At 40.1% G+C, this 14728-nt stretch overlaps 3 protein-coding genes across 4 annotated transcripts; all 3 read left to right on the forward strand.

The window, feature by feature from the left end:
* On the forward strand, nt 2784-4743 carry LOC18788145 (uncharacterized acetyltransferase At3g50280). The gene is made up of 2 exons (XM_007226497.2): nt 2784-3961; nt 4061-4743. The coding sequence occupies exons 1-2, from the start codon at nt 3060-3062 to the stop codon at nt 4536-4538; spliced, it is 1380 nt and encodes a 459-aa protein (XP_007226559.1). The 5' UTR covers nt 2784-3059; the 3' UTR covers nt 4539-4743.
* On the forward strand, nt 7499-9307 carry LOC18792906 (uncharacterized acetyltransferase At3g50280). The gene is made up of 2 exons (XM_007224016.2): nt 7499-8559; nt 8649-9307. Exons 1-2 carry the CDS (start codon nt 7643-7645, stop codon nt 9127-9129), a joined length of 1398 nt encoding a protein of 465 aa, XP_007224078.1. The 5' UTR covers nt 7499-7642; the 3' UTR covers nt 9130-9307.
* Nucleotides 11154-14094, forward strand: LOC18790487 (NAC domain-containing protein 72). 2 transcript variants are annotated; one of them, XM_007224436.2, is made up of 4 exons: nt 11158-11730; nt 12284-12571; nt 13227-13638; nt 13721-14094. In XM_007224436.2, the coding sequence occupies exons 1-3, from the start codon at nt 11290-11292 to the stop codon at nt 13341-13343; spliced, it is 846 nt and encodes a 281-aa protein (XP_007224498.1). In that variant the 5' UTR covers nt 11158-11289; the 3' UTR covers nt 13344-13638; nt 13721-14094. The 2 variants fall into 2 exon arrangements, with proteins under 2 accessions (XP_020410880.1, XP_007224498.1); XM_020555291.1 differs by lacking the exons at nt 13227-13638; nt 13721-14094 and adding an exon at nt 12888-13030 and having other exon boundaries at nt 11154-11730.

Raw genomic sequence — 14728 nt, forward strand, 5'->3', positions numbered from 1 at the left:
AAGCGAGTTGGGGCTAGAGCAATCCCAGGATGGGAGACCCACTAGAAAGTTGCTCATAAGTTCCCAGAAACAAAACTGTAAGGGCAGAAAGAGGGGCCCAAAACAGACAATATCGTGCTACGGCGGAGTCGATCCCAGGATGTGACACTTTAATTATTGTTTGGCAACCAAGAGTATGCCACAGTGATGCACAGTCACCAAAAGAATTCAAATATTTGAAGCTCAACATTGAGGAGTCTTGCTGCAAGTAACTTGGTGTGCTTGTCTCCTTGCAAATTTGCTGCACACACGAAGAGTAGAGGTTTGTCAAACAATTGTTAGAATAAAGTTTTGCTTTTTAGGTTTATGTGGGTTTAAGTTTTGAAGGCATTTGAGTTTATTTACGTGAGTTTTTGGCTATTTTTGATTTTTGATTTATTTATCAAAACTGACATTTATAAAAGTATAGGGTGAATTTTGGCTATTTTTCATAAAAACTCTTTGGTTAATTTAATGACTTTAGACATTTTCTTAATTATTTTTTGTTGGTAGTCTTTTCTTATTTTAGTCTTCTTCTTTTTTCAAATTTAAATTTCCCCCAGATTCTTTTTAGCCTTTAACTATTTATCAGATTCATTCTGGTTATATTCCGAATTCTATTACGACTTGTGGAATGGATGGGCCTAAAATAATGGAAATGAATTGGCGAGTCGAAGGGAACTTGGAGGTGTCTTTGGCCGGAAACAATAAGCGCTCTTGAATGTGACAAGGAATTCTGCTTCTTTGTTAGTCTTTTAACCACATTATTAACCAATTTGTAGAATAAAGTTCGGCAAATTCTTGGATGCTGCCATTGTCCACAATGTTCAATTACAGTCAACAATATTGAATTTGATGAACAGTTCCATGGTATTTGTCATGTTGGTAAGATTAGAATTTTAATTACAAATGGGAAATGTTGATTGATTAGGTTATATAAAGGTGAATGGGAAATAAAACAATTATTAAAATCTTAAAGGCACTAAGGGCACTTCCAAAAAACTCTAAGGCACTTTCAGCAGAAGGCCTTTTGTTCAGGCAGGATAGGGCCTGGCTCACAAAACGGTTTCAATGCTCAAAGGCAAGCTTGGGCAATTTGTCCTGCTGCCTGGGCAAGTGATGTAATGCTAATGTCATATTGACGTCTAACAAACCATTTAAATAACAAAAAAAATTAAAAAAAGAACCCAAAAAATCAGATTTTTGTTATATAAATACCTCATCATATTCTTTACTTCTCACACCAAAACTCTATACAAATTCATTTCCTCATATCTCATGTGAATAGTGGTTGCCCTTGAGTTGCCATGACAATAGGTGGAAACACAACAAGCCTTTTGCAAGGGCAGCCACTATTCACGTGAATAGTAACAGCCCTTACCTCCCCTTAGAACACCTCCACCCCAAAAGATAAGGACAAGGCAAGGGCAGACACTATTCACATAAATAGTGTCAGCCTTGCCTGTTTTGGATCCACCTCAAAGGGCAAAGATAAAGGCAAACACTATTCCCTTTACTTTATTTTCAATTTTTTTATACTTAACTATTAATTTTGATAGCTTTTCGGATAATATTTTCGGTTGCCACATGTCACTATTTATTATAAAATTCTCACCTACAATTTCAGATAACATTTTCGAATTAAATTTTAAGATAAGATTTTCAATTGCTACGTGTCCATCAAATTTTAGAAAAAAAATTGGGATGAGATTCTCGGTTGCCACATGTCTTATTTCAGATAAGATTTTCGGATATTTATTATTAAAAAATTTATAATGTCAGATTGAAGATAAGATTTTCACCTTCTAAAATTGCGCCACGTGTCCCATGTCAGATAAGATTTTTGATACAAATGAAAAGTAGTAGAAAATTGTGAGTCGAAAGTAAAAAATATTGGAAGGAGAAGAGTTTGTATGAAGATTTGGTGTGGAATATTGGAAGAAAAAGAGTTTGTATGAAGATTTGGTATGGAAAGTGAATAAAATTGTTATGTATTTATAGGGAAAAAATCTAGAATTTTTTGGTATTTTTTTTAAAAAAATTTCGAAATTTTTTCGAATGTCGTCAGATTTCTGAAAAAAAAACCATCGCATCGTCCAGGAAGCTCCACGTGGCTTTTTCCTGTTGGGTTATGTCAGGGCTAATGTCAGCAAGCAAAAGTCAAATTTTTTTACTGTTGGCGAGTAAAACTCACTTGCCAACAGTAAAAAAAAAAAATTTGAATTGCTCTCGCTGACTTCAACTCGACGTCATCGCTGACGTCACCGCCTTTGGGCTTGAGCCCAAGCAGGATTTGTCAGTGGGCTTGCCAGGGGTAGTGGGACCTAGGGCTTGCCCGAGCTGGTTTCTTCGCGTTGGAGTCGGATTTGGGCTGGCGGGGGGGGCCTGTTGCCCTGGTAGGGCCTGCGCGCTGCATTTGCGCTTACCCTTTACCATAACAAATGGGTGAAAGTGCTCTAAATAACATAGTTTTATTAGCCAAACTCGGTCAAGTCATTTTGATTGATTCTATTTTCCATGTAATAGATTGTTGACTAATGAGATATACTAGATGGATGGTTGCAACAAAGGGCGGAGTAAGTCACCTATGAAAATTGGGTAATTAAAAGCAAGAAAGATATGACTTTGCTATCCTTTTGTAGTTTTCTTTGGTTTGGTAAAAGGAAAGCAGCAGGAAAGAGCATATACGTAATAAAAACAAAAAAAATATTATATTCAAATTCTTACCTACCCACCTTTACAAAGTTGGACTGGATGATAGATGATGCATATATTAGTTGGTAGTTGGTACTTTGTTTCCTTGGACCAATATGTTCAAAGTTGTGACTGAGTCTTCTCATCTTTGCATACTCTACTGGGCCAAATTAACACTTGCAATAAACAATTATATATCCAGGAACTGCAGCCTGCAACGGACCCGTGATCACCACGTCTTCAACTGCATATAAAACCAAAGCAGCTAAGCAGAGATGGAAATGTCAAAAAATTGAAACAGCTCACTGCGAGTCAGTTTTTTTTTTCTTTTTTTTCTTTTCTGTAAAATGAATTCCCCAAGTGTCAAATACATTTCAGAATGCTTTGTCCAGCCACACCATGCCTCAGAAGAATCAAAGCAGCCCTTCTACTTGACCCCCGGTGATCTGGCCATGCTCTCCGTTCACTACATTCAAAAGGGCCTTCTCTTTTCCAAACCACCAGAAGCAAAACTGGAACAGGAGGATTTCACCAATTCTCTGTTGGAGAGGGTCAAACACTCTCTTTCCATTGCACTTGTTCATTTCTACCCATTGGCAGGTCGCTTTGTGACCGAGAAGAACGAAGACCCGCCTTTGTATTTGGTATATGTAGATTGCAACAACAGCCCTGGAGCCAAATTCATATATGCAACTCTGGACATGTCAATTTCTGACATTCTTTCACCAACTGACGTGCCTTTGGTGGTTCAATCGTTTTTTGATCATGACAGGGCGGTCAACCATGATGGGCACACCATGTCCTTGCTAACCATTCAGGTCACAGAGCTGGTAGATGGCATTTTTATAGGGCTTTCCATGAATCACTGTCTTGGTGATGGAACCTCTTACTGGCATTTCTTCAACATTTGGTCTGAGATCTTTCAAGCACAAGCACAAGGAGATCATAATAATTTTGTACCCAAAATCTCAAGACCACCAGTCCTCAAGCGCTGGTTTCCAGATGGTCATGGCCCAATTATCAATCTCCCTTTCAAACACTCGGATGAGTTCATTGGCAGATATGAAGCTCCCAAACTCAGGGAGAGAATGTTTCACTTCTCCTCGGAATCCATAGCCAAACTCAAAGCAAAGGCCAATGCAGAGTCTAATACCACCAAAATCTCTTCCTTCAAGTCCTTGTCTGCCCTGATGTGGAGGTCTATTACTCGTGCGCGTGGTTTACCCCGAGATCAAGGAACCAGCTGCAGGCATGTTTCTTTCAATACATTCCAGTCAGAAGAATTCCCAATTAGTTTTCTGTTTCCTGATATTTTCATTAACATCGATATTTAATACCTTGGTTGCAGGTTGGCTGCGAATAACAGAGGAAGATTAGAGCCACCATTGTCTGGAGATTATTTTGGGAACTCAATTCACCCGATTAGATCAGAAATTGTCCCAGCTGGTGAGTTGCTTGAACATGGGCTTGGATGGGCAGCGTGGAAGTTGCACGAAGCTGTAGTTAACCACAATGACAAGTTGATAAGGGAACATGTTGATGGCTGGCTGAAGTCTCCAGCTGTGTACCAAGTGAGTTTCTTTGATCCACTCAGTGTGATGATGGGGAGTTCCCCAAGGTTCAACATGTATGGAAATCAGTTTGGAATGGGAAAAGCACTAGCGCTTAGAAGTGGTTATGCACATAAGTTTAGCGGCAAAGTGTCATCGTACGAAGGCCGTGAAGAAGGAAGCATAGACTTGGAGGTGTGTCTTCCCCCTGATGCAATGAGTGCTCTTGAATGTGACAGCGAGTTCATGGAAGCTGCCTCTGTACCCCGTTATTAGTGACAAGTGATTATATGAATAAGGATCACGCGATTTGCACAATGTTTAAGTAGAGTTAAGAATGATAGAAAGGCATGTGGAAGGAAGAGAGAAAAAAATGAAACAGAAAAAGAATATTCCATTAATAAGCACTTATTTCAAAAGATATGAATAAGGTGTACATGGAATTACACATTTAACCAAATCCTTAGCCATTCAGCCAAAATCACTCAAATTAGAGCATTTCCAATTGATATGTTAAAAGTGTCATTGTAAGATCCCACATTAACCAACGGAGAGGGGGTGATGTGCCTTATATGTGCACGCCCGCATCCATCTAGCACGAGGCCTTTTGGGAGCTCACTGGCTTCGGAGTCGTAGGAACTCCGAAGTTAAGCGAGTTGGAGGCTAGAGCAATCCCAGGATGGGTGACCCACAGGGAAGTTGCTCGTGAGCTTCCAGAAACAAAACCGTGAGGGCAAGAGGAGGGCCCAAAGCAGACAATATCGTGCTACGAATATCTCCCCATACGCTGGTACAACCAACGCCACGTATGGGGCCTGTCTCAAAGCCGGATAACCTACGCCACGCGAGACCTGCACATCATATCACATATCTCCCCATACGCCGGTACAACCAACGCCACGTATGGGGCCTGTCCCAACGCCGGATAACCTACGCCACGCGAGACCTCAATTTCATATCACAAATCTCCCCATACGCCGGTACAACCAACGCCATGTATGGGGTCTGTCGACAAGCCGGATAACCTACGCCACGTGCGACCTCAACACAATATCACATAACTCCCCATACGCCGGTACAACCAACGCCACGTATGGGGCCTGTCTCAACGCCGGATAACCTACGCCACGTGAGACCTGAACATAATATCACAAATCTTCCCATACCCCGGTACAACCAATGCCACATATGGGGCCTGTCCGCACGCCGGATAACCTACGCCACGTGGGACCTCACTTTCACTTGGTGGTACTTGTAGTAAATCCAACATCCGGGGAGGTACCTAAAGTAGTGCGCACTCCAAACTGACATTCTAGACTCTGTTGCACCCTTGTACAATCATATATAATTATAGTTATATAAATTAATTCTAATATTGTGTAACCCTTCACAATCATCTAGCACCCGATAATCTCCCCTGGAAAGGTAAGATTACTCCGGGAGACTCACGGTCAACCAAGGGTCAAACTATTCTAACCCTGGTCAAACGGACCTGCGGAACCCACGACCTCCAATTTTCGATCCGAAAGTCCCTATGGGTTCTACCAGGTATAGGACACTTGTCCTGCAAGTTTGGTTCAGATCGGACGGTCGGATTGCTCACGATCGCACGATCTGACGGTTAATATAAAATATAAGCTTTAAAATTATTATTCGAAACATCCGGGGCTCCGATTCACAATCCGTGAAATCCTACACGATCCTAGAAATACCTAGATCAACATATATTAAATTTGGGACCATCCAAAGGTCCCAACCTATCGAACCCGGATAACGCGCAATATGCGAATACCCGTTCGATAGTCAAACGACGTCCGAATTGAGATCCGCAAAATCCTACGCACTCGTGATAACCTAAGGATCTCATCGGAACACAGTGCTACTTTTCTACAGTGCCCACGCGCCGCCGCACGCGCCGGCAGCGCGTGGGTGCCCAAAGCGATAACGCTTCGCCGGAAAATCTCAAAACCACGGCTCCAAACTCCTACCCTAGGTATAACACCCTATTTGGAGCCACTTTTGTTCTTGGACCTACCCCAAAAAGTGGCCGGAAGTGGCCGAAAACAAACTCCCAAAATCGGCAGAATTTCAAATCGAAGATCGACTATCCTAGGCTCAAAATTAAGGAAATCTTACCCAACCATCAGCTAGAGCATGGAAAATAGGTAGAAATCCATACCTTACTCGTCAAATTTGGAGAAGAAATGAGGGAGAACGAGCTCCTTGAATTTTGGGTTAAAACCGATCGGTTTTTTGCATTTTCCGGCGAGCACAGGTGGTTCCAGTGGCTGAGATTGGTCGGGATGGAAAGAGGAAAATGACACGGTTCTTTTGGGACCGGTGCCACCCTGAGCGGTGGCCGGATGTGGCGGTGGTGGCCCAAAAACCGCCGCTGTGAACAGTAACAGGGGGGGCTGTTCTGCGCGCAGGGAGGGAGAGAGAGAGAGAGAGAGAAAATCTGATTTTTATAAAAAATCTCATTTCGAAATATTTACAATTGTGCCACTGAGCTTCTTTTGATCATATCTCTCTCGTTACAACTCCGATTCGAGCCCACTATGTGTCTATGAACTCGTCTCAGGACGACCTATCCAAAAATACTAGTCACTGCCCCAAACTCTCTTCGGTTAAAAATATGACCAAAATACCCTTAAATAATTAAATAATTAAATAAGGGTTAAATTTGGGGTCGGGGTGTTACAGCCATATAAACATTTAATGGCTAAAAATAACATCTCACATCACTTCAATCAAATTATCAAAGCTGATGTAGAATGAAGGCTGGAAGTTCTGTTACTTCCATTTATTATTTTCCTTTAATAATATTATTATTTTTGAATAATTTATCGTTACAATAATCATTTATTTAACATATCGAGTATAAAACTGTGTAAATATTAACTTACCACATAAATTATCAAATTTAAATTTAATATTTGGTATTTGACATAGATGCTCTTAGTGCTATTTTAAACATAAAAGTATTGTCATGAGCAACTAGATACAATGGATGATCATGTCACTTTTTTTTTTAATTATCCACATAATAATAATAATAATAATAATAATAATAATAATAATAATAATAATAATAATAATATAGAGGCAAAAGCCAAAGTGGCAAGAATGTGGTTGCCTGGCATGAGGACAAGCTTAAAACGCTTTGTTTTTAAATGACAATAATAATAAAAGGTAAAGAAATGTCAACATACCTTGCGTGATGGATTTTTCATTTAACCCTTGACTGAGCCGTCATCGATGATAAATTAACATAGAAACTACACAATCATAAATTCAGGATCGAGAAGCTGCATACAAACCCAGAGCAGCTGCTAAGCAAAGAGGAAATACAAAGAAAATCCACTCAGGCAAATCAGAAAATGAGTTCCCAGAGTGTAAAACACATCTCAGAGTGCTTTGTCCAGCCACAGCATGCTTCAGATGAATCAAAGCAGCCCTTGTACTTGGCACCCACCGATCTTCCCATGCTCTCTGCCCACTATATCCAAAAAGGTCTTCTTTTTGCCAAGCCTCCAGAAGCCATGAATGATCACAAGAAGGCAGATTTCATTAATGCTCTGCTCGAAAAGCTCAAGCACTCTCTCTCCCTGGCCCTTGTTCATTTCTACCCACTTGCAGGTCGCCTTGCAACAAAGAAAGAAGAAAACCCACCTCTCTATTTGGTTTATATAGATTGCAACAACAGCCCTGGAGCTAAATTCATCTATGCAACTGTAGACTTGTCCATCTCTGACATCCTTTCACCAACTGATGTGCCTTTGGTTGTTCAGTCGTTTTTTGACCATGACAGAGCAGTCAACCATGACGGGCACACCATGTCTTTGCTAACAGCTCAGGTCACGGAGCTGGTGGATGGCATCTTCATAGGGCTTTCCATGAACCACTGCCTTGCTGATGGTACCTCTTACTGGCATTTCTTCAACACTTGGTCTGAAATCTTTCAGGCACAAACACAAACACATGCCAGTCAAAACAATAATATCATACCGTATATCTCAAGACCACCAGTCCTCAAGCGGTGGTTTCCAGAAGGTCATGATCCAATCATCAGCCTCCCTTACACGCACCCAGATGAGTTCATTGGCAGATTTGAAGCTCCCAAACTCAGAGAGAGAATGTTTCACTTCTCCTCAGAAGCCTTAGCCAAACTCAAAGCAAAGGCCAATGCAGAGGCTAAAACAACCAAAATCTCTTCCTTCCAGTCCTTGTCTGCCCTTCTCTGGCGCTGCATTACCCGGGTGCGGCGTCTACCTCCGAGCCAGTCAACCAGCTGCAGGTATGATCTTGTTCTACAAATTATAATACATTTCACTTCGAATTTCCATCAATATTTGTTAATATTGATATTTAACACATACATTACAGGTTGGCTGCGAATAACAGAGCAAGATTAGACCCACCATTGTCTGGAGATTACTTTGGGAACTCAATTCACCCAATCAAATCAGAAGTTGTGACCGCAGGTGAATTGCTTGAACATGGGCTTGGATGGGCAGCGTGGAAGTTGCATGAGGCTGTCGTTAACCTCGATGACAAGTCGATACGAGAGTTCATTGATGCTTGGTTGCAGTCTCGAATGGTGTACCAAATAGGCCAGTTTTTCGATCCGCACAGTGTGATGATGGGAAGCTCCCCATGGTTCAACATGTACGGAAACGAATTTGGAATGGGAAAAGCATTGGCGCTTCGAAGTGGATATGCAAATAAGTTTAGCGGCAAAGTGTCATCTTACCCGGGAGGCGAAAGAGGAAGCATAGACTTGGAGGTTTGTCTTGTACCTGATGCAATGGGTGCTATTGAATGTGACCATGAGTTCATGGAAGCTGCCTCTGTAACCCATTATTAGTTTCAAATTGTTGTATGCAAATCTTGCGTAAAGGAGAAGCAACATTCATCGACTCAAAACCTCGAAGTATAGGTTTTTCTGTTTCTTCGAGAAGCAAAATTTATCGATGTTGTTTCAGTCAATCTTTTGTTCATTTTTCAAAATATTGTTTATAGCAACGGCGATATAGCTTATGTGATGGTCATATAACTTGCAAAGAATTCGCCATTTAAAACACTCTTGTCACTATCGAGATATACTGTATAATATTCCAGTGTATCAATGGTTTTTGTATCAATGGACAGAGTGATGGCTTGGTATGCCGAAAGTTACAGTTACTTCCATTTTGGGACATGTGCCTTTTTTTATAAGTTTTGGAAGGTGCGCATGTTGTATAGAATTTTAATGTGGGACTGTTGACATTCGATGTGGATGCTCCACGTGGCCAAGAGATGCATTTGCCTTGGCCTTGCCATCAACAATCTTGGGTACTGAGGGCTACCTTGCCGATGCTCTATTTTGCACTCATGTCATGCCCTTATTGGTCCGTTGATTCTGGTATAAACAAAGACAACTAGAAATATTAACAAAAGGATAAATGCCTCGCATGTGGTGTTTTGATATGACGACGTCAAGATTTAAAAATCCTTTCTTTTTTCTTAAGAAAATATAAAGCATAAATAGAAAAGATATGTACTTGGGTACCAAATGGCGAACGCAATTTATTGGCCAACTATTCATTCATTTTAATGGAGATAACATACTTCAGGCAAGCCCTTAACCTTCAATTTCCACGTCACTGTGGAGACGAAGTTTTGTGAAAGCCCTCCTGGCCCATTGCCTATACTCCAGCCCAACCAGAAAAAATTAAAAATCTAGGTGCCAGCCCATAACAACTTAATCCAATTTATACGCACAAAGGGCCCAACCTTTATACGCATTAATTATAGGATTGATAATGGGTTGTATCACTTGTATCATGTCAGGATTATATATATGTAAGAATGCTCAACTCAAATTCAATCCATTTAATAAACGTGTCTAGTCGGGTTGATTCGCTAATTTTCCGTGCGAATTTTGAGTCATGTATTGAGTTGACACGCTAAGTGGTAGCAACTAAAATACATAAAATAAATAGAAAAATAAAGAATAAACAAAGAAATGAGTTAGTGGATTAGCGGGTTACACTGGTATTTTAGCAGGTTAGAGGGTTACATTCGTATTTTAGCAAGTTGGTAGGTTGACCCGGTATAACCTATTTTGTTAAACCAGTTACATAGGTATTTTAAGCAGGTTGACCCAAAATTCACTCATTTATTTAACGGGTCATGATGAATTGATTCGAAAATGATCCAAAAATTTAATCGTACAGTTTGACCTGTTAATTTTTCATGCGGATTGACCCACCAATTTTTCAAACGAATTTCAAATCATGTATTGAATCGTATCAGAAATTATCACCCCTCTTAATTCTTAAAATCCGTAAATACACCCACATATATTAGGAAGTGTAGAACACCCACAAACTGCTGTATTTAATTTTGAATTATATATCAGGAAGTGTAGAAAATTATATTAATAAATTAAATATTTTAATACTTCCTCCTTCGAAAACAATTGGCAAGTTGACTGACTCACTTACTATAAGAAAGTCAAGAATCACTTTTCTTTTCAGCCTTCCAAAATACTTGCTCTTTCCTACCTTGCTGGATTTTGACCAACACGTGGCGGACGTGCAAATTATGTCACCTCGTACAAGTCCGACCCAACCCAATAATTAAACTTCGTATTTGGAATTTTCAATGTTTTTTTGTTTCTTTTTTAGGCATGTAATTTATGACATCGAACCCAGGATCCGAACCCAAACGAAATGTCGACTTACCCCGGCTTAAGACAAGTCGTTTCATTTTCAACGTACACGTAATCCTCATTGAAAACGCGGCGCCATCTGACGGTTGAAATAGGCGGGAGCACGTACACCGGAGTTGTAGGTGATCACCACACTGGCGAAGAGTAACGAGAAAGCTTCAAGGGTACGCTACTAGCGCTCTCTCCTCGCCTTCATAAACCCCTCACAGCCCATTTTCATAAACCCCTTCACAGTCCCAGATTCATAAACCTCACAGCCCGAACCGGAAAAAAACCGAAAAACCTAAACAAGCTGACGATCTCAATTTACGCATGGGAGATCCTAAAGCGACGTCGTTGCGTTCGCTCCCTCCCGGTTGCCGATTCTACCCCTCCGAAGAGCAGCTTCTCCGCTGCTACCTCTCGAACAAGAACGACGCCGACCTGGCCCAATCCGGCGGCTACGATTTGATCAGAGAGCTTGACTTGTACGACCACGATCCATTTGACTTACCTGACAGCGCTTGCTATTCGTACGGTCACGCGGGGAGGAAGAGGCACTGGTTTTGCTACACGGTTAGGGTTTTGAAGGAGAGGAGAGCGAAGAGCGGGTATTGGAGGAGGAAAGGGAGGGATAGGGACGTGGTGGGCCGTGGAGGGAAGGCGGTGTTGGGGAGGAGGACGAGCTTTGTATTTTATTTGGGGAATTCGCCCAACACTGCTGTACGGACTGATTGGGTTCTCTATCAGTATGCTCAGGTCGATCATGTAAAGGTACTTTTTTTTTTTCCTTAATTCTCGTTTTTTTTCTCAAATTTAATCTGGATCAATGAGCATTGACTTATTGGCATTCGAGATTTTTATCGAAATTATTAATATTTTCTTTCGTGTTGGTTAATTTGGTTATTGATTTATAACATATATGCTGAATATTAATTAAGAAAATGTCACCTTCATTTTTTTTTTTCATTGCTGAATATTTTATTTGAACGAATAATTTTCCATGTCTGATGAGTTGTGAAGAATTTTAGGTTTCTTTGCTTAGTAGATTAGTTATCGAAATTGCCTCATTAGAAACCAAGAGGCTGTGCAACGGTGAAGAATTTGTTTGCATTGTTGAGACACGATTAGAAGTGTAGGTATTGAAACTCTCTGTTACAAATATATTCTTCATGACGTTCAACCACATGGTCTAGCGGGGCTCTATTGTTATTAAGCATTGTGCCTTATACTATACAATTGATACACCCATTAGTCATTACCGCACAGTGCTAAATAATGGCGTGTGTGCACATGAGTAACATGTCCTATGTCTGTCCATGTGCAGGCTTCTTTTGTCCTGTGCCGAGTGTTTGTCAGATCTCGTCATGGAAATAGATTATCATATAATGGGGTAAGTTCTTGTGCTGAAGAAAGTGCTTGCACAGTTCGTCACATTGGAATTCAGCATGATGGATTTCATACTCCCAATATTGTTGAAACTGAAGTACATGGTGACAATTCTGCGCATAGGAAGAATGAGATGTTAAATTTTCCAATGAGACTGGACCGTGAGATAAATGACCGAGTCAAGAATGGGCCAGTTTCTATATCAAGACTTCAGCCTAATGGACAGGTAATGTATTCTAAGCAAACTCTCTTGTTATTACTTTAAATTTGGCTACTATCACCATTTACATGCTTGATAAACTATCCTTCAACAACATCAGAGTCATATCCCAACTACTTGGGATCGTTTACATGCTTGGTCTAATAGATGTTCAATAAATTTCATCATTGGTGCTTGCTATATTATAGGTGGTGTCAATAAATGGCTTGAAGGAAAGTTGTGAAATTCATATCGTGATATGTATAACTTGTCCAGAGTTGAAGTTGAGTGATTAATTTTCTTAGCGTCAGACATTTTTCTGATGCTTGTTTTATGATTGAAGGTTTGCCGTCAGAAATATCCACATGATTCCAAACAGATGAAAAGCATCAACCTATGGTTGGAGTCTTAACAATCTCAAAACTGTCATTTTTTTAATCCTTATAAATTGTCCAGTTGTTATTTATAAACTTCATGTCCCAAAAATATTGTATTAGTCAGTGTCTGACGTTGGAAAGATGAGGTGGCTTTTGAGATTCTAGCACTAGAGTAATGCTAGTATATACATGTTAGATATCCTGCAATATTACATGCTTAATCTTCTCCTGTTTTTAATTATAGTCTTATTTCCCCTAAATTATTTAGATTGCTTTCTGTTGTATGACTCGTGGCTGGTGTGCAGGTCCCGTCATCCGTGCTTGGTGGTAGTAATCCAATATTTCTTGATGATTTGGAAACTGAGCATTTACTTTCCATTGTAGAGGGTGATTTCATAGAGTTGGATGATCTGAACGATTGATCATCCAATTTAGATGTTAAAGCAATTGGATCGTCCTTATTAAACAGAGTCTTAAAGACTGACTCTCATAGTGATGGATGTTTACCTTAATTTTAAGGCTAAATTATCATCTGAAGCAACTATTCTGAGGAGCTAAATTGTCACTTGAAACAATTTTCCTGATACTGTGTTTAGATACGGTACAAAGGATGAGAAGGGTCTAAGTACTGAAAACCCTTTACGAAACATTAAATGATGAAACATACTGTTGGTTGTGAAGTTGAGAAGGATGAATGGCATGTCAACGCCTGTAAAGGTAATTGTTACATTTGCTTTTCTGTGTTTTAGTTTCAGTCAATGCGAGGAAATATTCATTTTGCTTTGGTTTGGGGATGCAGATCTGCTCTTTGCCCAAAAAGAGGCAAGGGCTTCACTGGAACAAGAAAGACTAAAATATGTCTGATGATGGTAAATTCAATATCGAAGCTATTACTGTTAGTATCAGCTGTTTCACTGGGTTTCAACCCTGCTGCCTTGTACCTTCCTGTGGATACTTTGAACTTATGGAAAAATTAGATTTTTCCATCGTCTAGCGCCTTCCCTTCGCAAGGCCTACTTTGCACTCTAAACTACTGGTTTTTATTTATTTGACTCTCTTTCAGTACAAAGATTGAGTAATTTTGACATAGTGATGACATTCATTTGATAAATTGTCCTTTTACTATGCAATCTCTTGATGCATAGTTGTGGGAAGTTGTCCATGGTTTTAGTTGATCTGGATTCTAGTTTTTGTTAGTAAGTTCGTTTGCATAATGCTTACAATGTCACATTTTCAGATGCTCAGGTAGTCTAAAATACAGTTTAAACAACTACATTTTCAGAGGCAGGGGCCGCAAGTATGCTTGTTTGAGGTTCCCTGGTTTCAGCCTTTTGTCCCTAGCTGTTAGCTTTCGGCTTAGGTTTTGTTGCCATGTACTTGTTTCTTTCTCTGTTCACCCTCGGCCATGGCTTTGCTTTGGGCTTTGCTCTCCTGTTAACAGGCACCTGTTTATTAGGGTCTGCAACGAAAATATAATACTGGGAACACTTTTCGTCTACCCAGAACAGATGGTGCTCCAAAGTCAAACAAATTGAGGCCTGCTTAGTCGCACAAAATTGAGCTCTGTAGCTTTTTAGTTTGTCCTTTCCTTTCAATATCTTTTACTGTTCTCTCTCTTTTTTTTGCCGAATTCTTGTTTGCTATGATATGAGAAATCATGGGGGTCTAAATGTGTTTGCTTTTTTTGAACGGGTCTGTCTCTTCTAGAACTAACACATGCGCTCATGATCTAAAAACTATTCAGTGTTGACCTTTAGGTTAAGCCAAAATGTAGCTATCTATATATGTATCCCCTCTATTTTAGAAA

The sequence above is a fragment of the Prunus persica genome, chromosome G1 (genome assembly GCF_000346465.2).
Source record: "Prunus persica cultivar Lovell chromosome G1, Prunus_persica_NCBIv2, whole genome shotgun sequence".
In the NCBI taxonomy this organism is placed as follows: Eukaryota; Viridiplantae; Streptophyta; class Magnoliopsida; order Rosales; family Rosaceae; genus Prunus; species Prunus persica.